General features: G+C 40.4%; 1 protein-coding gene across 47 annotated transcripts in view; it reads left to right on the top strand.

The window, feature by feature from the left end:
- The window catches only part of STAU2 (staufen double-stranded RNA binding protein 2), a 365,466-nt gene that overhangs the window by 169,883 nt on the left and 172,483 nt on the right, over nucleotides 1-23,100 (top strand). For 25 of the 47 annotated variants that reach the window (XM_070075210.1, XM_070075196.1, XM_070075195.1 and 22 more), the window contains one exon: nucleotides 18,031-18,091. In XM_070075210.1, coding sequence (XP_069931311.1) covers nucleotides 18,031-18,091 — 61 coding nt within the window. Of the gene's footprint in view, nucleotides 1-18,030; nucleotides 18,092-20,129; nucleotides 20,220-23,100 lie in introns of all 47 variants that reach the window. The other 22 variants (XM_070075186.1, XM_070075201.1, XM_070075198.1 and 19 more) reach the window with 1 other exon arrangement.

The raw sequence follows: 23,100 nt of genomic DNA, 5'->3' as shown, positions 1-23,100 counted from the left end.
TTCCAGAGAGGCTTGCCATTTTGTACTCCTGCCAGCAGTATTTGAATATTCTTGTTGTTCCACATCCTTTCTTGTTCTTAATATTGTCAGTCTTTTTTAAAAGATTTATTTACTCATCTGAAAGGTGCAGTGGCAGTGGGATGGGGGAGAGAGAGAGGGAAAGAGAGATCTTCCATCTGCTGGTTTACCCTTCAGATGTGCACAGTAGCCAGGACTGGACCAGACTAAAGTCAGGAGCCAGGAATTCCATCAAGTCTCCAACTTAGGTGGCAGGGCAATCATCTGCTGTTTCCCAGGTGCATTAGTGGGAAGCTAGATAGAAACCAAGGAGCCAGGACTGCAACTTGCCCTCTGATATGGGACATCTACATTTCAAACTGCAATTCAACCCCCTGTGCCACAGCGCCCTCCCTGGCATTGTCAAATTTGTGTTAAAGATTTATTTATTTGTTTGAAACTCAGAGTTGCAGAGAGAGAGGGAGAGACAGATACAGAGATCTTCCATCCACTGGTTCGTTCACTCACCAGATAGACTGCAACAGCCATGGGTGGGACAAGCCGAAGCCAGGAGCCAGGAGCTTCATTGGGGTCTCCCACATGGGTATCAGGGGCCCAAATATTTGGGCCATTTTCCGTTGCTTTTCCCAGGCCATTAGTATGGAGTTGTGTTGGAAGTGGAGCTTGGAAGTGGAACAACTAGGACACAAACCTACATCCATAGGGGATGCTGGCGGCAGTGGCTTGTCAGTTTTGGTAGTATGTGTATAATGCCATCTCATTAGATTTTAACTTACATTTATTTAATAACTGATAATGATGGGTGTTTTATCATGTGTTCTTCCTTGAAGTGTCTGCTCAAAATTTTTACCTTTTAAAAAAGTTGGATTGTTTACTTTCTTATTGTTCTAAGGATACTTATATATTTCATATAAAAGCCACTTATCAGATACATGTTTTACAGTATGTTCTTCCACTGTGTGGCTTGTCTTTATTTTCATAATAATGTCATTTGAAGAGCAAGTGTGGGCCGGCGCCGCGGCTCACTAGGCTAATCCTCCACCTTGCGGTGCCAGCACACCGGGTTCTAGTCCCGGTCGGGGCGCTGGATTCTGTCCTTGTTGCCCCTCTTCCAGGCCAGCTCTCTGCTGTGTCCAGGGAGTGCAGTGGAGGATGGCCCAAGTGCTTGGGCCCTGCACCCCATGGGAGACCAGGAGAAGCACCTGGCTCCTGCCTTCGCATCAGCGCGGTGCGTCGGCCACGGCGGCCATTGGAGGGTGAACCAACGGCAAAAGGAAGACCTTTCTCTTTGTCTCTCTCTCACTGTCCACTCTGCCTGTCAAAAAAAATTAAAAAAATAAAAAAGAGCAAATGTGTTTAATTTCAATGAGTCTATGAAGTTTTTCTTTTGTGATTCATACTTTTTGGATGCTATCTAAGGAAATGTTGTCTATGCCAAAGTGGCAACAATTTTCTCCTATGTTTTTTTCAAGAAATTTTTTAGTTTTTGGCTTTATATTTAGCCTGTGATCTGTTTTTGATTTAATATTTATTCACAAGAGCCAGGTTAAGGTTGAGATTCCTTTCCCTATCAATTTTTATTTTCCTTTCTCTGTTCTCTTTTCTTATATTTAACTGTCCATCTGTTCTAGAAATATCTGTTGAAAATTTAATGCTGTTTTCCATTGAATTTTCTTAATCTGTTTCTGAATTCTGTATTTTGTTACATTAATCTGTATTTCTGTCTTAGAACTATTCCAGCTTTGTAGCTTTATTGGTGAGGGTTGAAATCAGGTAAAGTGAGAATCCAATGTTCTACACTTGTTTGGGCTAGTCTAGGTCCTTTGTGTTCCCATACAATTATGAGAATCAATTTCTACACTCTCTCTCTCTCTCTCACACACACACACACACACACACACACACACATGCATACACATGCACATGCATTCTCAAAGCCAGTTGGGATTTTGATTGAGATTGTGTTGAATATTTAGATCGCTTTTATGTAAACTGGTTAATGTTAATGTTGAGGCATTCTGATTCATGAACAGAATCTTTCTTTCCACTTATTTAGAGTTTTAAAAATATATCCTAGCAGTGTTCTATACTTACATATGTGTATATATAGATAGAAATAACTTACACATTTTTATTATATTTATCCCTAAGTTTCAATATTTTTTGATATTATTGTTAGTGGAATTGGTTTTTAATGTCATTTTCCAGTTCTTGTTTGCTATTTTTTTTAATTTTTTATTTTTTGACAGGCAGAGTGGACAGTAAGAGAGAGAGAGACAAAGAGAAAGGTCTTCCTTTGCCGTTGGTTCACCCTCCAATGGCCGTCTCGGCCGGCGCGCTGTGGCCGGCGCACCGCGCTGATCCGATGGCAGGAGCCAGGTGCTTCTCCTGGTCTCCCATGGGGTGCAGGGCCCAAGCACTTGGGCCATCCTCCACTGCACTCCCTGGCCACAGCAGAGAGCTGGCCTGTAAGAGGGGCAACCGGGACAGAATACGGCGCCCTGACCAGGGCTAGAACCCGGTGTGCCGACGCTGCAAGGTGGAGGATTAGCTTAGTGAGCCCTGGTGCCGGCCTCTTGTTTGCTATTAAAATAAATACATTTGATCGTATATGTTGGCCTTGGGTCTCACAACCTTTGTAAACTACCTTATCAGTTAGAGTTGCTTTTTTGTGTGTGTGTGTGTGTTTGTAGCTTTGTAATTTTCTGCATTGATGAGCATATCAACTGTAAGTAAGGAGTTTTATTTCTTCCCGATCTATATTCTTTTATTTACAATAACTAGGATATCTAGTACAACGTTAAATAGAATCAATAAGAGCAGACTTCCTTACCTTGTTCCCTTAGGAGGAAATCATTCAGTCTTTCACCGGGATGGTTTTAGGTATTTCATAGATGCCATTTATCACATTGATGATATTTCCTTGTATTCTTACTTTGGTAATAGATGTATTTTTAAAAACATTGATAAAATTTTGTCAAATACTTCTTTGTATTTGTTAAGATCATAAAATTTTTCTGTTTGTTGATGTGGTCAATTTCATTGATTTTTTTAAATGAGATAATATATGGTATAACATTAAATTTAGCACTAATTTTTTTTAAATATTACATTTTGAAGTCATAAAGAGAAATATCTTCAGTCTGCTGTCTCACTCCCCAAATGTCCACAACAGAGTGTGCCAGCCCCAAGCCAGGAGCTCGAATCCTGGTCTGAGTCTCCCACCTGGGTGGCAGGGATCCAAGTACTGGAGCCATCATCTCCTGCCTCTCAGCCTATACATAAGCAGGAAGCTGGAGTCTTGAGCAGAGCCAGGATGTAAACCCAGGCATTCCAGTATTGGGTGTGTGTGTGTGTGTGTGTGTGTCCCAAGCAACATCGTAACCACTGCACAAACTTGCACCCCAAAATTTAACATTTTAACCGTTTGTAAGTGTACTGTTAAATGGCATTAAATATACTAACAATATCATGCAACCTGCCACCATCTATTTCTAGAACTTTTTCATCATCCCAAACAGAGACTCAGTACCCAGATGGAATGGAAAACAGAGGGAAGTTGGATAATGGGTCCCAAAACATAGTTAAGTAGAAACAGTAAGTTAGTGTTCCACAGCACAGTGGGGCAACTGTGGTTCACAGTTGTAGTATAGTCTGTATAAAGAACTAGAAGAGAAAACAAACAGAAAAGAAAAGGAAATGAAGATGCTGCTTAACATATTTGATTAGTTTATGCTGTGCACATACGTTAACATACTGCAGTATACCTCATAACAACATACAAGTATTACATGCAAATGAAATTTTTTAACATTAAAAAATACTTAACAAAAAAGAATGATTAGGGAAAAATATTAGAACATAATCCCCATAGGTAAGGGGTGACTACTATATTTGTAAAAACTTAACATTCTTGTGTGTTGATTTTATTATATCTGGATTATTTTTTGTTAAAGATTTATTTTATTTGACGCAGTCTTATCTATGGTGTGATCTATATCCCAGACACCATGCTAGGCTCTAGCCCCCACTGCCATTGCTGGAAGTCAGATGACCACATGGCCCGACCACTTGGCCCAACCACCGGTGTCAGCCCCACCCCCATCCTAATGTTCCTACTTCCCTCCCCGCCCCCAGGCAGAGGTTCAAGAGGACCTGTTCAAGAGCACGCGGCTCTCTCTCTCTCTCTCTCTCTCTCTCTCTCTCTCTGTCTCCCTTGCTCAGTCTCTTTCTCTGTCCTGCAGTCTCTCTTTCTGTCTCTTGATCTTACACTCTCCTTCTCCCTCTTTTCCTTCTTTGCCCCTTCCCTCTGGTCTGTCAGGTTTCCCCACCAATAAACTTTTTAAAAAGTTTTAAAAGTCTTTTTTTTTTTTTATTTGAAAGAGTTACAAAGAGAGAGAGAAGGAGGGGGAGGTTTTCCATCTGCTGCTTCACTCCCCAGATGGCTACAATGGCCGGAGCTGAGCTGATCAGAAGCCAGGACCAGGAGCTTCTTTCAGATCTCCCACATGAGTGTAGGGGCCCAAGCACTTGGGCCATCCTCTGTTGCTTTCTGAGATGCATTGGTAAGGAGCTGGACTGTAAGTGGAGCAACTAGGACTCAAATGGCTGTATGGGATGCCAGCGCTGCAGGCTGGTGCTTTAGCCTGCTGTGCCACAAAGCTGGCCCCCATATCTGGATTTTTTAATTTGTTGATTTATTTCCTGATTATGGGCCATATTTCCCTAATTCTTTTCATGTCTTAAAATTTTTATTAAATGCTGGACATCGTAAATTTTATGTAAAGAAAGGAGTGTTGCAGCACAGTGGGTTAATCTACCACTTGGGATACCCATATCCCATATCCGAACTCCTGAGATGGAATACTGACTCTGCCTTCTGATCCAGCTTCCTGCCATTCCTCTGGCTAGGCATCAGGTAACGGCTCAAGTACTTGGATCCCTGCCACCCATGTGGGAAAATTGAATGGAATTCCAGATTCCTGGCATCAGCCTGGCTGAGTCTTGGCGGTTGGAGATATTTGGAGAGTGAACCAACAGATGAAAACCCCCACCCCCATTCTTTCAAATACATAAAAACTAATAATAGTTTTTAAAGAAAAATAAATAAAAAAAGAAACTGTGTACTGTTAAACAATTACTTACCCTCTTTCTGTCTTTAGCCACTGACAACCTGTATTCCACTTTCTGTCTTTATGATTTGCTTTCAGTACCTCATATAAGTAGAATCATGTATTGTTTACTTCATTTACTAATGTTTTCAAGTGTTGTAGAATGTATGAGAACTGCATTCTTTTTAAGGCTGAATAATATCTCATTGCATGTATATACCACATTTTGTTCATCCAGTTATCTGTTGATGGACACTTGGATTCTTTCTACCTTTGACTATTGTGAATAATGCTGTTTTGAACTTGATATCAGGTATCTGAATTCCTACTTTCAATTCTTTAGGGTTTATACCTAAGGGGATCATATGGTAATTTCTCTCTTTAGTTTTTTGAGGAGTTGAATGCTTTCTTCACTGGCTGCACTATTTTACATTCCTATTGGCAATGTACATATGTCTCAGTCACATGGTTGAAAACGCTTTTTTTTTTTCCTCCAAAGAAACCTTTTATTTAAGGAATGCAAATTTTATATGTACAACTTTAGGAATATAGTAATCTTTCCTATCATACCCACCCTCCCAATCCCACTTCCATCCCTTTTCCCCCTCCCTCTCCCATTCCCAGTCCCAAGATTTATTTTCAATAAACTTTATACACAGAAGACCAACTCTATACTAAGTAAAGATGTCAACAATTTGTGCGCACACACACAATATAAAAGCTGTTTGAGAACAAGTTTTACAGTTATTTCTCATAGTTCAACTCATTAAGGACAGAGATCCTGCATGGGGAGTAAGTGCACAGTGAATCCTGTTGTTAATTTAATAATTAACATTCTTATGTATGAAGTCAGTGATCACCCGAGACATTTGATAAGAGCTGCCAAGGCTATGGAAGCCTTTTGAGTCCACGGTCTCGGTCAGTGTTTAGACAAGGCCATAAGCAAAGTGGAAGTTCTCTCTTTCCACTGGGGTCTCACTCACCAAGATCCTTCGTGTAGAATTTTATTTCATTTCTTTTTTTTTTTTTTTTTTTTGCACAATATCTTGGCTTTCCGTGCTTGAAATGCTCTCATGGGCTTTTCAGCCAGATCGGAATGCCTTAATAGCTGATTCTACTAGTCAGATTGCTATTTATAGTGATTGTCATTCTATGAGTCTGCTGTGTGGGCTGCTTCCCATGTTGGAACATTCTCTTCTTTTTAATTCTATGTATTGCCATTACCAGACACTTGGTCTTATTTATATGATCCCTTTAACACTAAATCCTATCTATATGATCAATTTAACACTTAATATGATCACTTTAACAGTTAAGATGGTCATTATTACCACCCAGCTTAATGGGATTTGGAGTCCCATGGCAAGATTTTAGCTGTACCTTTAGAAGTATGAAGAACTATATAGATCCTCCCTTTCTAATTTTCACTCTCATTTTTTACTAAGATCTATTTTCTAAGATCTATTTTTTATTTTTTACTCTTATTTTTTATATATACTCTCATTTTTTTACTGAGATCTATTTTATAAGATTTATTTTTATATACATATGATTATGTTAATTAACTCTGTGTTAAGAGTTCAACCAATGGTATTAAGAAGGAAGAGGAAAAAAAACCTGTTCCTCGACAGTCAAGACAAGAGCTATTCAATTCATTGCTTCTCAGACTGTCAATTTCACTTCTACAGATTGCCTTTTAGGTGCTCTGTTAGTTATCACAGATCAGGGAGAACATGTGGTATTTAACCTTTGGAACTGGCTTATTTCTTTCTTTCTTTTTCTTTTTCTTTTCTTTTTTTTTTTTTTTTGGAACTGGCTTATTTCCCTAAGTATGATGTTTTCCATATTCATCCATTTTGTTGCAAATGACTGGATTTCTTTTATTTTTTTAAAGCTGTGTAGTATTCCATAGAGTACATGTCCCATACTTTCTTTTTTTTTTCTTTTTTTGACAGGCAGAGTTAGACAGTGAGAGAGAGAAAGAGACAGAGAGAAAGGTCTTCCTTCCGTTGGTTCAGCCCCAAAATGGCCACTATGGCCGGCGCACTGCGCTGATCTGAAGCAAGGAGCCAGGAGCTCCCTCCCGGTCTCCCATGCAGGTGCAGGGTCCAAGCACTTGGGCCATCTTCCACTGCCTTCCCGGGCCACAGCAGAGAGCTGGCCTGGAAGAGGAGCAGCTGGGACAGAATCCGGCGCCCCAACCGGGACTAGAACCCTGGGTGCCGGCGCCACAGGCGGAGGATTAGCCTAGTGAGCCTTGGTGCCAGCCTCATACTTTCTTTATCTAGTCTTCAGTTGACAGGCATTTAGGTTGATTCCATATCTTAGCTATTGTGAATTGAGCTGCAAAAACCATGGGGGCGGGGTGCAGATAGCATTTTTATTTGCTGATTTCATTTCCCTTGGGTAAATTCCCAGAAGTGGGATGGCTGGTTCTTATGGTAGGACTATATTCAGATTACTGAGGTATCTCCAAACTGTCTTCCATAGTCATTTTACCAGTTTAAATTCCCACCAAGAGTGGATTAGGGTACCCTTTTCCTCACATCCTCACCAGCATTTGTTGTTTGTTGATTTCTGTATGAAAGCCATTCCAGCTGTTGTGAGGTGAAATCTATTGTGGTTTTGATTTGCATTTCCTTGATGGCTAGTGATCCTGAGCATTTTTTTCCACATTTGTTAGCCATTGGAATTTCCTCTTTTGAAAAATGTCTGTTTATATATTTGTATATTTATATGTTTGTGTTTATTAGAGATGTTCTGTATTCTTTTACTGTCATGTCTTTGTGTGATTTTTTGGCCTCAGGCTAATACTGTCATCATATAATAAGTTTGCAAGGATCCCTCTTCAATTTTCTTAAAGAGTTTGGTCCTCGTTTGGTATAAGTTATTTATTGAAACCATTGAACTTAACATTTTCTTTGAGGGAATATTTTTAAGCTACAAATTTAGTTGTTAAAAATGAATGTAGGACTTCCCATGTTATCCAGTTTTGCTCAACTGAGCTTTGAGAGTGTGAGTTTTTCAAGGAATTTGTCTATTTCAAATTTCTCTATTTTAATGGCTGCAGGATCTGTTGTGATACTATCTCACTGCTGCTATTGGTAACTTTTTTTTCTGCTTAATGTAGCTAAGGGTTTATCATTTTTAAAGATTCTCTAAATGATTGTATAAATCTATTTTTATAACCCCCATTTTATTTTTTATAATTTTTTATTTATATAAGCTCTAAAAATTTTATGTAGTTCATATATATACATATTTAGGAGCATAATGATACTTCTCACCCCACCCTCCCTCCTACACTCCTTCCCTTCCTCCTCCTCCTCTTCTTATTCATTCTTTTAATTTTTACAGTCACATACTTTCAGTTTATTTTATAATCATACGCTTAACCCTCCAATAAGTAAACAATTCAGCAAAAAGTAAGAAGAAAAAAAAAACACTGTTCCTCAACAGTAGACAAGGGCTATAAACAGTAATCAAATCTCAAAATGTCTGTTTCGCTTATATCTATTACATTTTTTGTACTCTACTAATTACCACAGGTCAAGGAATACATACGACATTTGTCTTTTTGGGACTAGCTTATTTCACTAAGTATAATGGTTTCCAATTGCATCCCTTTTGTTGTAAAATACAAGATTTCATTCTTTTTTATGGCTGAGTAGTATTCCATAGAACCTGTACACCACAGTTTCTTTGTCTAGTCATTGGTTGATAAACATCTGGGTTGGTTTCATATCTTAGCTATTTTGAATTAGGGTTTATAAATTTTTAAAAGTCATTTCAGAGACTATGTTTTAGTCTTATTGGTTTTATTTTTCTTTTTATTTTACATGCAATTTTTATAGTTTCTGCTCTTTATTTTACCCTTCCTTCATTTGCTTTGCTTTTAATTTTGTAAGATGAAAGCTGTAATTGTGGATCTAAAAACATTGTTTTTTAAGCATTTATTGCTATGAACTTTTCATAAACCCTGGTTTAGCTCTGTCCCACAAATTTTGACAAGTTGGGTTTTGGTTTTCATTCAACTCAAAATACATTGTAATTTTTTTTTTTATTTCTTGCAAGCCCTATGTGTAGTTATTTAGATGATTGTATTTAAACATACCATCTTACTAGTTGTTCCTATTTTTCCACTTAATTTTGCTCACTTTTTTCTCTTTGGCCTCTACTGTGGTCTTATATGTTACTTTTTAGTGTTTTTGTGGTCTCCTGATATGGCCATACATTTTATTTTTCCACATGTATTTTTAAACATCTGTTCACCCATCATTTTTGCCATTTTCAGTATCCTTCATTCATTTTGGTCTATCCATATTTTTCCTAATGCCATATCTCTACTTGTAGGACTTTCTTTAGTATTACTTGTGTTAACAAGTCTGTGGGCAGTGAGTTCTCTCAGGTTCTGTTTACTCTAAGAGTTTGTTTAATTTCTCACAAATTATTGTTATGCATGGAGTGGGGGAGGGACACGGACCTCCCTGGCAGCTGCTTTCCTCATAGCAGCCAGGATTTTCCTTAGCTCCCGTCATTTCCTCCAGCTGTGGGTGTGTGTCTGCACTCTGTTTTGGGTGCATGCGAGGGCCTTGTTCATCCTTGGAGACAACATCACAGACTTCTCAAATCATGTCCTACAGAGACATTGTGTACTTCATGAGCTGGCCAGGGTGGCGGTTGTGCCTCAGCTTACTCATTCTGTTCTCCTTGGGATTTTATTTGAGGCTCGTAGTCGTGGGATAGTGCAGGACCATGGCTGTTGCTGCAACGTAAATTTCACCTTAAGTTGTTGTTGTTGTTGTTTTTTAATTTGACAGGTAGTTAGAGAGAGACAGAGAGAAAGGTCTTCCTTCTGTTGGTTCACTTCCCAAATGGCCGCTACAGGAGGCACTGCGCTGATCCGAAGCTAGGAGCCAGGTGCTTCCCCCTGGTCTCCCATGCGGGTGCAGGGGCCCAAGCACTTGGGCCATCCTCCACTGCCCTCCCGGGCCACAACAAAGAGCTGGACTGGAAGAGGAGTAACCGGGACTAGAACCCGGTAACCATATGGAATTCCGGCGCCGCAGGTGGAGGATTAACCAAGTGAGGCTTGGCACCGGCCCCCTCACTTTAAATTTTGAAAATATTTCTTCTGAATATAGGATTCTGGGTTTCCTGTGGTTTGTTTCTTTGTTTCGTATTTTAAAGATCAGGCCTCATGTCTTCTGACTTGCATAGTTTTTGGTATGAAGACTACTGTAATTCTGAATGGCTTTTTCTTCCTTTCCTCTCACAGCCTTCAGAATATTCCTTTCTTTATTCTTCAGTAATTTGGTTCTGATGAGTCTTGAGTTTTTTACTTGTTTCTGTCTTCTTTTCCTTCCTCACTTTGGCCTCTTCCCCACCCCCTCTATTCTTGTCTTTCTGTTTTGCTTTTTCTTTCTCCTCAGTGTGTGTGTGTGTGTGTGTGTGTGTGTGTGTGTTTTCCTGTTTATCTGGCTTGGAGTTTTCTAAGCATGTTGCATCTGGAATTTCTTGCCATTCAGTTATTTTACAAATTTTCTAACACTTCTAATTTCATTGTTTCTCTCTCTTCCCCTTCAGAGTTTCCAGTTGTATACTCATTACACATTGGTTTGTCTTATAGCTCAAGAATTTCCCATTCCACTCTTTTTTACTTTGCGTCTCAGTTTGAATAGTTTTTATTGATTTATCCTCAAGATCGCTGATTATTTCTTCACCTGTGTCCAGTCTATTAATAAAGACATCAGTCTTAATTTTCATCTCTTATTTTTTTTCCCTTATAGTTTCTTTTCCTGATCTCCTTATTGGAACTCTTTATCCTCCTCTTCTAATGTGGATTGATGCAGAAATACTGTTTTTTTCTTCACCATATCCTGAAAATTCCTTTTGCATATCCTTTGTGGAGTTAGCTATTTTCTGGACAGTCTCCCTCATTCTTATTTTAACCCCCTTGTTTTGATGTAGTCTTTACTTCAGACTCTTCCTGGTGAAAGGTACATGGGATGTAAATTGTTGTTGTTGAGATACTATAGGTCTGACATATCTTTACATTTTCTACATACTTAATAGTTTTTTTTCTGAGATGTAACACTAAGGTGGAAATAAGTTTGCCACAGAGTTTTGAAGTCATTGCACCATTGCCTTGTACCTCCCAACATTGCTGTGGAAACTCCAAGGACTTCTGATTCTTCAGTCTAAATATGAAACTTGTGTCTTTCTCTCCTCCCCTTATGCTTTTATAACTCTTTTAATAGAAGTTCTTAAATTTTGTAGATAACTGCTGTGATGTGTATATTTTATAAATTATGTTGGACATTGGAAATTTTTTAAAAAATATTTTGTTTGAAAGGCAGAGTTAGAGGGAGATATTCAGAGAGAGAGAACAAGAGAAAGAGATCTTTCTTCTGCTGATTCACCCCACAAATGCCTGCCAACAGCCAGGGTTTGCCCAGTCTGAACCCAGGAGTCTATAACTCCATCTGGGTCTCCCATATAGGTGTTAGGGGACCAAGCACTTGGGCTATCTTCTGTTTTCCCAGGCACATTAGCAGGGAACTCAATCAGAAATAGAGCAACTGGGATTCAGACTGGTGCTCTTATGGCATGCCAGCATTGCAGGTGGAGGCTTAACCTGCTGCACCACACTGGAAGCCCCAGAAATTGGAATTTGAATCCAGAAATTTAATTCTTAGGTTCTTCCATGGACAGTTTCTTTTCTCTCAGAGTACTATTTTTTATCCTGGGATACCTTTCAGTCTTATAGATAGTCTTATGATTTCTTTTTTCCTTTGTCTTGTTTTCTAGGAGATTTCTTTAGCTTTATCCTCCAGTCACTCTTCAAAAGTTTTGCTTCACCTATTGAACTCTTCCTCATTCTTAGACTATTCCTTTTTATAGCCCTCTACTCTTGTTTAATGGATATAGGCACATTACCAGGGAGCTGAACCAGAAGTGGAGCAGCAAGTACTCAAACTAGCGCCCATACAGGATGCCGGTGCTGCATGCAGAAGCCTAATCTACTAAGCCACTGCACCAGCCCTAGCCCTTTGAATCTTGAATGTGGAAGCAAACAAAGCAGATTGGTTGACCTATGATTAGGGACTTGCAAGTTGGATCTCTAGAAGGCCGAACAGGTAGATAGTTGATAGCTGGAAGGAGAATGATACGGAATTCAGTGAGGCAGATAAGAAAGTAAACTGTAAATAGTGTGATAGGCTGGGAAAAATCAGAGATCAAAGGATGGAAGTTCAAGGAAAGAATGTTTATAGAAATAAAGGAGGGGACAGCACTGTGGCATAGCAGGTAAAGCCACTGCCTGTAGTGCCAGCATCCCATATAGGTGCTGTTTCGAGTCCCGGCTGCTCTACTTCCAATCCAGCTCTCTGCTGTGGCCTGGGAAAGCAGTGGAAGATGGCCCAAATCCTTGGGCCCATGCACCTGCATGGGAGACCCAGAAGAAGCTCCTGGCTCCGGCTTCGGATTGTTCCGGCTCTCACCGTTGAGGCCATCTGGGGAGTGAAGCAGCAGATGGAAGACCTCTCTCTCTCTTCCTCTTCTTCTCTGTTTAACTCTGACTTTCAAATAAATAAATAAATCTTTTTTAAAAAAAGAAATAAAGGAAGTGATCAAGGTGTGAAATCCAGCTGTTCTTTGTGCTTTCCAGGAGACGCTTTCTTGTTAATAATTGCATTGCTCTTGTCCCTGGTGCTCCCCCTCATTAATATCTCCAGTGACATTTTTTCCCCCAAAGGAATCTTTTATTTAATGAGTGCAAATTTCATAAGTACAACTTAGGAATATAGTGATTCTTCCTGCCATACCTGCCCTCCCGCACTTTCATCCCCCCCCCCCCCTACCCTAGTTCCATTCTCAATTAAGATTCATATTCAGGGGCTGGCGCCATGGCTCACTTGGTTAATCCTTTGCCTGTGGTGCCAGCATCCCATATGGGTGCCGGGTTCTGGTCCCGGTTGCTCCCCTTCCAGTCTAGCTCTCTGCTATGGCCCGGGAGGGTAGTGGAGGATGGTCCAGGTGCTTGGGTCGCTGCACCTGCATGGGAGACCGGGATGAAGCACCTGGCTTCATCTGGCTCCTGGCTTTGGATCGGCGCAGCTCCAGCCTTGGCGGCCATTTCGGGTGTGAACCGACGGAGGGAGGACCTTTGTCTCTGTCTCTCTCTCTCACTGTCTAGAACTCTACCTGTCAAAAAAAAAAAAAAGATTCATATTCAATTAATTTTATACACAGAGGGCCAACTATATACTAAGTAAAGATTTCAACAATTTTTACACACACACACAAACTGTGGCGGCTTTTTTCTTTGGACCATGTGTAGATTAGTGGAGTGTCTGCTTTCAGTGAATGCCTGCTCCAGGGTGAAGGGTGTGTCTGAGGTAACACACCCAGTTTTGACATGGTAAATCTTTTTTTATTTTTTATCTTTTTTCAATCAGAGGGGAGGTTTGTTCTTTTCTGTTGGTGTAGATTCATCTTTGCTCCTCTCCTCAAAGGAGACCAGTGCCTGGGCACTAGCCCCAGCGGGTATATTATTTGTCCTCTCTGCCACAAGGACCTCACAGAGGATCTGTGCGGTTCCAGTATAAGCTCAGCTTCCCCGGCAATGTCCCTTGCCAGATAACCAGACCATGTGGAGCCTCCCGCAGGGACTGCCCCAAGTCCCAGCCAGATCCTGTGTCCTGCCACACAGCCTCAGTGTTTTCACAGTCCCGGCACACAAGCCTCCCACAGTCATGAGCACCCAGCCCCTTGTCTGTTCTCCCCACCAGACTCAGGAATCTCTACTTGACTGGGTTCTGGGCACAAACAAGAACTGCTACAGCTGTTACATATGTCCAAAGTGGCGCCTATTCTCTATCAGCTTGTTACAGGATGCTGTTGCAGGGTGATAGGGGAGAGACTGGTGCTCTTATGGCATGCCAGCATTGCAGGTGGAGGCTTAACCTGCTGCACCACACTGGAAGCCCCAGAAATTGGAATTTGAATCCAGAAATTCAATTCTTAGGTTCTTCCATTGACAGTTTCTTTCCTCTCAGAGTACTATTTTTTTTTTTATTTTTATTTTTTTTTTTTTTGACAGGCAGAGTGGACAGTGAGAGAGAGAGACAGAGAGAGAAAGGTCTTCCTTTGCCGTTGGTTCACCCTCCAATGGCCGCCGCGGCCGGCGCGCTGCGGCCGGCGCACCGCGCTGATCCGATGGCAGGAGCCAGGAGCCAGGTGCTTTTCCTGGTCTCCCATGGGGTGCAGGGCCCAAGCACCTGGGCCATCCTCCACTGCACTCCCTGGCCACAGCAGAGGGCTGGCCTGGAAGAGGGGCAACCGGGACAGAATCCGGCGCCCCGACCGGGACTAGAACCCGGTGTGCCGGCGCCGCTAGGCGGAGGATTAGCCTATTGAGCCGCAGCGCCGGCCCTCAGAGTACTATTTTTTATCCTGGGATACCTTTTAGTCTTATAGTCTTAGATTTCTTTTCTTTTCTTCTCTCTCTCTCTTTTTTTTTTTTTTCTCCTCTAGCTTGGCAGGTACTCTCTCCCCCACTTCCAAGCTGGGTTCCCTCTAGGTTCTTCCTGCTGCTTTTTTGCCAGTGGTTTGGGCTGTTGCATTCTGATCTCACCTAACTCTCCAACGATGGTGTGGAGACTCTGGGCTGTTGGGGTCCTGAGTTGTGCATGTCCTTGCTCTTCACGTAGATACACTGTGTCCCGCCAATTTGCATAGTTTCCTCTGCTGCTATCTCCCTCACTCTTTCCGCTTTTTAAAAACTATCTTTTCCTAGACTAGAGCAGTAAGCTCTCGCCCTAATCTGCCATCTTAATCCAAGCCCTCCAGTGACCTTTAAAAGAGTGAGCGCAGCAATTATGATGCCTTTTGGCTGGGGCCAGGGGGAGGGGGACTAATCTGCCAACTGTGACACCTGCATCCCATATGGGCACTAGTTCAAAACCCAGCTGCTCCACCTCCATCCAGCTGCTGCTAATGCACCTGGGAAAGCAGTAGAGGATGGCCCAAGTGCTTGGGCTCCTGAACCCATGTGGGAGACCCGGAAGAAACTCTAGGCTTCTGGCTGTCACAGCTGCAGTCATTGCAGCCATTTGGGGATGGAAGCTCTCTATTTCTCTCTCTTTCTCTCTCTCTCTCTCTCACTCTCTCGTCTCTCCCTCTCTGTATGTAACTCCTCCTTTCAAATAAATAAAAAATATATCTTAGAAAAAATAAAAGGATGCCTCTTGGGACACCACATCTCATCCGTAGTGACTGGGTTGAGTCCTGGCTCTACTTCTGAAGTCGTCTTCCTGCTGCCGCACACCATGTGGAACAGCAGATGATGGCTGAAGTAGCTGGGGCCCTGCAGCCCACACAGGATGCCTGGATTGAGTTCTGCACACCTGTCTTTGAAGACTGCAGCCTGGCTGCTGCGGGCATTTACTTGAGTGAACCTATGGATGGAACATATTTTTCTGTCTGTCTCTTTTCTCTGCCTTTCAAGTAAATGAAAAATAAGTTTAACAAAATGAAAGAATGAGAAATTTTGATGTTGGGCTAGCTATCAGGTGAAAATTGTATGTTGTTTGTTGACTGAAATTCAGTTATTAAGGTAACAAAAGAGAGGTAAGGGACAGAAGAAACTAGCACAGCTGAATAGAAGATATTTTATTAATTCCATTCATTAACATTGAAAATCCACTGGAGTCCTGTGTGAATGTATAACTGCTCCAGAGTTCCTGAAACATATATCCTTCTCTAAGGACCTAAACAGTTTTCAGCGATTTATTGAGTATAAACTGTGTTTTGGAGCTATAAATAAAATTAAGGGTAAGGAAGAAATGACCAAAAAAAAAAATGGAATATGTTATGTTTCTTTCTGTTCACCAGATTTTCACATTAAGGATTCAGTTGCATCCCTCATTTTCTCTTTACAATAGTCCTCTCCATCCTGGCCATCTGTACTTTTTGATCATTCATTTCCTTCCTTTCTTTCCTCCTTCCTCTCTCCCTTCCTCCCTCCCTCCCAAACCCAGTTCTTCAGTTGAATGTTTTTCTTTTCTTTCTTAGATGCACAGTTTATACTCAATTCATAACTCTTCTATTTATTCTTTTCTTCAGCTTCTTTCTTTCCTAGTAGTGAAGTTAATACAAAGGTGATGTGGTTATGGTTTTTTCCATTAGTAAGACCTGGGTTGTTGTCCTGGCACCTTTGCATTTTAACTGTGTGACCTTAGATTGATTATCAAGCTTCTCTAACTCTAGTTTGTGTCTCTGTAAAATTGAATGTTAATACTTTGTATCTTACCTACTATTTGTGAGGATAAAAATAAGGAGATCTATAACCATGTAGAACACTAGTACGTTACAACCACACTTCAAGTCTTAGCAGCTATTAGCTCCTGCTACCATTTGTCTGTTTCATGACACAGCATTCTCTGTCTTGTGAATGATGCCTGTGTTGGCATTTTCTAGCCAGAGGTTATAACAGTGATCTCTCAGGTGGCAAATGTGGAGGAAGGTAGGAATGTGTTTTAAAGAGGTACTAAAGGAAGAAAAAAAGATGCTTCTTGGTTCATAGGAAACTGCTGGGGTTTTGTTTTGTTTTGTTTTGTTTTTTGACAGGCAGAGTTAGAGAGAGAGAGAGAGAGAGAGAGAGAAAGGTCTTCCTTCCATTGGTCACTCCGCAAATGGCCGCTACAGCCGGTGCGCCGCGCTGATCTGAAGCCAGGAGCCAGGTGCTTCCTCCTGGTCTCCCATGCGGGTGCAGGGCCCAAGCACTTGGGCTATCTTCCACTGCCTTCCTGGGCCACAGCAGAGAGCTGGACTGGAAGAGGAGCAACCAGAACAGAATCTGGCGCCCCAATCAGGACTACAACCCAGGGTGCCGGCGCCGCAGGCGGAGGATTAGCCAAGTGAGCCGCGGCGCCGGCTAGGATTCTTTATTTTCTTTGCTACTATATCTTTCCTTGAGTCACTCTACGATACGTAATGAAAATGAATAGCATAGAATTCAGTAAGAATACTTTTTTTTTTTTAACTGAGCATTAGGAGACCTCTTGAGAGAATTGTATTTTGTGTTTGTATTTGGAATTAATTTATCCATGTGACCTTTGGCATCTGATAACAAAATGCTGATACAAAGTAATAAGCTTTTTTTCCCTGGGTTACTTTGTATCCGTAATACTAGCTCTACAGAAAGAAAACATAGCCAATTAAAGTCACTTATTAATTTGATTAGAATACTTACTACCTCAAACTGTCAGAAAGTATCTTATACAAAAACAGAGATCATCTGGCAAAAGTCACAGTGCTACTTAAATGTTTTGCTTAAAGTTGAGACTTCATTTTCAATTTTTTGTGTATGTTATTAGCAGTATTCATGTTTGGTGGTGCTTATCATAGGACTGTTCTGGAATGGACATAATAGCATTTCTGTTGATAATCTGACACTCTGGTACTTGTGATGATGATGATGATTTACTCTTTGAATAAGCATTATTTTTAATCACATACGTGGAGCCCATTTTTCATAATATAAATTTTCTATATTATAAATATATTACATGTATGTAACATATTATTAATATTACAGACATGCGTATGTGCAGACACATACACACACACTGAATATCAGGCTTTCTTGATGCCTAAAATTGTAAGCAGAAGGAGATTTAGAAATAGACTCAAATGTAGAAAAGGATAGAAGACATTGTACTGTTCACTCTCAGAGCCATTGTCCCAGGGTCAGAGACAGAGAGAATGTGAAGAACATGTACATGATACATCCTTCCTTAGCTTGGTTGAAGACTCAAGTAGATGTGTCTTTTTTTTTTTTTTCCTTTTGAATAAGCCTGTTTCTCTGGATTTAAATAATTTTTATTTAATCTCTCAGACAGGGGAAAACAAAGGATGGAGTGGTCCAAAGGCTGGGTTTCCTGAACCAGCAAACAATAGTAAGTTTTCATTTTTATGTTATCTGTACTTGGTGTTCATCAGTGGCTCAATGACCAAGTATCACTGGGTATTGGTGTGTTAAATGTTGGGAAGAGTACAGGGGAGTTGTGGTGTTTGCTTTTCTGAAACTGACAGAATAACTAGAAAACTATAATACACACACTCATATCCTTAATGTGGCTAAGTCCTTGCAGAGTACCATTTAACACACAGGTGATGATATTCTTTTTTTTAAGTTGTCATTTTTTTTGACAGGCAGATTTAGACAGTGAGAGAGAGAGAGAGAGGTCTTCCTTTCCATTGGTTTACCCCCAAATGGCCACTATGGCCAGCGCGCTGCGGCTGGCGCGCTGCACCGATCCGAAGCCAGGAGCCAGGTGCCTCCTCCTGGTCTCCCATGTGGGTGCAGGGCCCAAGAACCTGGGCCATCCTCCACTGCCTTCCCATATTGTTCTAATATAGAGATTATTTTGAAGTAGCACTTATCTATAAACTGATGATGCTGTCAGATCAATTGTTTTCAGTTCTAATTTATGTACCTGGGCATTTATATAATTATAGATAAAAGTTTTTATTCTATTATTTCACTTAACATTGCCATGAGCATTCTCCACATTTTTCTGTCACTAGAATTTTTAATATTTCATAAAGTCAGTGAAAAACTTGGTCAATCATGTCCCACTTTCTAATACTGTCAGATTGCCTCTCTTTTCAAATGTATATGATCGAGGTACTTTGCATTGGAGGTATAGACATTTTTCTTTAATATCTTACCCACCTTCTGTTGAAAGTCTGTGTTTTCACTGATTTGACCATTTTACTGTAAACCAATGAATCAAAATGTTCAGCCAGTGAAAATACTCAGGCTGCTCAATTCTAACACTGTCTCTCTTCCTCTTACAAATTCTGTATACTGAAAAAACTTAAATCTACAAATTGTCATAATGAAGGATTCTTAGTGTATGGTATTAACAACTCATCTCTTGATGTAAGTATGAAATAATGTAGTAATAAATCTTATCAAAATGTACTCATAAGAATTGAATTCTTGGATCTTCAAAACTAGCCTCTTGAAAAGAATATTTCCGTGAGGTAATGGTGTTCTTGGGTTACTTTCTGGGAGTAATTTAATGTGCCTCTGAGCTGTTGGACTCTGTACATAGGGGTGATGAATGTGGTGGGCCTAGCACACAGCCCTAGGAAAAAGTGGAATCAGTTCAGGATTCCTAGAGTTTGTGTTTTATTCTGTTGATGTTTGAATGTATTGGTTGATAATTACTTAGTAAAGGAATGTAAGAAGTATTAAATTGGTTGCCGTTTTCTGGAAAGTACTTAGCAGAATGCCTGTACATAATGAAGGCTGATTTCCTTCCATCTTGTCTGTCCCACTTTTGTAAAAGTGATATAATTCTGTGTAGGCTTGCATACATTCCACTTTTTATCTGTCAAATGCTTTTAGCATATACAAAGTAACCAAAGAATGTATAGTTTATTCTTGAATAATTACATTTTGGCACTAGACATTTTTGGAAGAATATAAGCATTATGTATTTGAATATGGAAGTCTGATAATTATTAATTAGACAGTTTTCACATGAAACACACTGCAGATAACCTGCAGGCACAAGATATCTTGACCCTTATCATTGTATATTTGTTGCTTTCCTTTTACTTTTTTTAGCTTGCTAATGGATACTGGAACTCTTTTGTTGGTATGGAAAAGGTTATCATAGAGAGACCAGAGAGTTTAACTGATCAGAAGTGTGTAAGAATGCATAAAAGGTTTTCCTTAGACATAGAGTTAGCAGCAGTAAAGTTGTTGGAAGCGAGCTTAAAGCTTAACCAAACTGCTAACACTTTAGGAATTCTTCTGATCTACAGTGATACAAATTGAGAATTTGAAATAAAAATGTCTCCCTACACTTCAAGTAAAAGAAAAATGAGGTAAAGTCTCCTCTAAATGAAGAGTGGTGCTGCTTCCAGTTAGCAAAGAGTATCAGAGCTCCGAAATTTAGTAACTATTTCGTTTCTCTGCAGCTAGGGCTCACTGTGGGGTTCCTGGAGCCAGCTCAAAGCTGCTTAAATACATTTGGAAGAAGTTGGTCTGCTTAGGAATTGGTCATCCAGGTAATGAATCAATTACCTGAAAACTAATTTGAATTCATATATCATGGTGACATTGAGGTTAACTTCTCTTCTACTTAATCAGTTCCTGGAGCTAGAAAATGCTCTGAGAGCTGTCTGTCCAGTGAAGAATACCTTTGTTAGAAGTTTGCTGAGTTCTCTTGGGGTGGCATCATGTTGGGGAAGACAGGAATTTGAGATTGCCAGCACTGTCTATCTTGCTGGCATATTGTCTGACTGGGAACAGTTCATTTCACATCTTACTCTTCAGTATACTCTGTTAAGAATTACACATGTCAGTTTATAATGTCAAGAGCCTTCAGCTATGTCACATTTGTATAATTCTTAACCATCCTGGAATACCATCTGAAAAGGTGGCTTATTTGTGAAAAGCAGAATCATTATGAAGTGGCTCTATTCATTGTGTTTTCTTTGTTAAACTTTGCATTTCTTTAGAATTGTAATTTTGAAGATTACACTTCTTAGCCAACTATCATTTGGATAAATAGTATAAAATCAACTTGAGACTATAAGTACAAAAATTAAACGAAAGGAATCCAGAATTGGAAAAGGGAAAGGAGAGAGTTTTAATCTAGTATAGTTAGCACCTAACTATAAGTAGACAAAAAAGCGTTAATGTACATGTGCATTTAATTTTTCAAGTGGAAGATCTTTTTAAAAGATTACAGTCATAAGAAACTGCTAACAATTACTACTAAAGAACAGTTTAAATGGTTTTGCAAGTGATTGTGATTACATAGCCTGGTTCCTCAATTTATTTTCCTGGCCTGATTGCCTGCAGATTTAAAATATGGACCTAATTTTTTCATGCTTCTCAGGCTTTCTTCATTGTACTAAAATGCAAAGAAACTAGACGATTCTGTGTTTTACCCTTTGAATCACTGTCATAATTATATTGAAGTACAAGAACACATAACTCTGTAATGTGAGGTTTGTGTTAAATTTAGCATGGGGCAATTTTATGCTTGGCATACACATGAAAAGCTAGGTTTTTACAGATGAATGACTAACAAGTTTTTAAAAAGATCATGCATTTTAAAGATCTATTGACGGCTCATGGAAAACTTTGTAAAATATTTAGATACAGTTCAGTTGATAATATCTTTCTTTCATAGTCACATTCCATGTTTCTTATTAATACAGGGTTTTACTTAAAAACAGGTTCATTGTTTCTTAAAGGTGAACTCTGGCTTAATTCAAAATTGGACTAAGCTCAAAGATATTCACTGGTATGTGCCGAATCCACCCACTAAAAGATTATTTGGAGGCATTTTTCACATAAATATTTTTCCATTAACCTTTTGAAAAGTTTTATTTAGCCCCTGTGAAATATGCTGGCTCTTCTAGGTTCATTACAGATAGCCCAAGACAAATCCTTTTGAGATGGGATAGAGTTATCATTGACCTTTTCAGGATCTTAATTGACTTGCCAGAAGTGTTAGCACTTGTGTCATGTGTATGAATTGTTGAACACCGTGCCTCCTGAAACTGAAGGCTGCACTGTTCCAATGCTGTGACGCTGGGACCGAGGGCAACATTTGCAGCCTCTGCTTTTTTCTCTTTCTTTCTTTTTTTATTTAAGGGAAGTGGTGTGAGGGCTATACTTTTAAGATAATACATTAATATATAATATTTCTTAAAATAGTGGTTTTTTTTTTTTTTTTGACAGGCAGAGTGGATAGTGAGAGAGAGAGACAGAGAGAAAGGTCTTCCTTTGCCGTTGGTTCACCCTCCAATGGCCGCCGCGGCTGGCACGCTGTGGCCGGTGCACCATGCTGATCTGAAGGCAGGAGCCAGGTGCTTATCCAGGTCTCCCATGGGGTGCAGGGCCCAAGCACTTGGGCCATCCTCCACTGCACTCCCTGGCCACAGCAGAGAGCTGGCCTGGAAGAGGGGCAACCGGTCAGAATCCGGCGCCCCATCCGGGATTAGAACCCGGTGTGCCGGCACTGCAGGTGGAGGATTAGCCTAGTGAGCCACGGCGCTGGCCAAAATAGTGTTCTTTTAAAACAGTGATTTCTTTATTTATTTGAAAGAGTTATAGGCAGAGGGAGAGACAGAGAAGGAGAGCTTCCATCCACTGGTTCACTCCCCAAATGGCCATAATGGCCAGGGTTGGGCCAGGCTGAAGCCAGGAAGCTGGAGCTTCTTCCGGGTCTCCCACGTGGGTGCTGGGGCCCAAGCACTTGGGGCATCTTTTGCTTCTTTCCCAGGAGCATTAGCTGGGAGCTGAATTAGAAGTGGAGCAGCTGGGACTTGAACTGGTGCCCATATAGGATGTCAGGTGGCAAGTGGAGGCTTTACCTGCTATGCCACAACACCAGCCCTCTAAAAGAGTGCTTTCAGAGAGTTCCCTGAACTTGTGGGTCTCCCATAACAGAAACCATTTTGTAATGAGACAATTCAAATAGTTGGAACTAGTTGGATTTAAATATAAATTTAGTTTCATATGAATACATTTGAGTGATCATATTTATATTTAAATAGCTTAATTATTTATGTAGACATAAGTACTGTGTTGCAAATGTAAAAGTGAGCGGGTTTGTAGGGGTTTGTAGTGATCTTACGTAGAGGATTGATGGGTTACTTGTGTGGTGCAGCCTGGAAGTGTTTGTTCGAAGTTGGATACCATGAATAGAGGGCTGCTCGGCTGGAGTGGTCAGGGGCAATAGCAACGTATTGCATATCTTCATTGCTGTCCATCTTAGACTGCAGATGCAAATGTTTTTCCTCACCTGAACAAACAAAGAGAGGTCCAAATGTTCCAGATAGCCTCTTCCTTTTATATTGGTGGCTGTGTGGGATTGGTGTGAAGTTATGACCTTCTTTTTTTTAAGACATTTTATTTATTTGAAGATCGGAG

This window comes from Oryctolagus cuniculus, chromosome 6 (genome assembly GCF_964237555.1).
Source record: "Oryctolagus cuniculus chromosome 6, mOryCun1.1, whole genome shotgun sequence".
Classification (NCBI taxonomy): domain Eukaryota; kingdom Metazoa; phylum Chordata; class Mammalia; order Lagomorpha; family Leporidae; genus Oryctolagus; species Oryctolagus cuniculus.
This window is presented reverse-complemented; position numbering and strand designations above follow the sequence as displayed.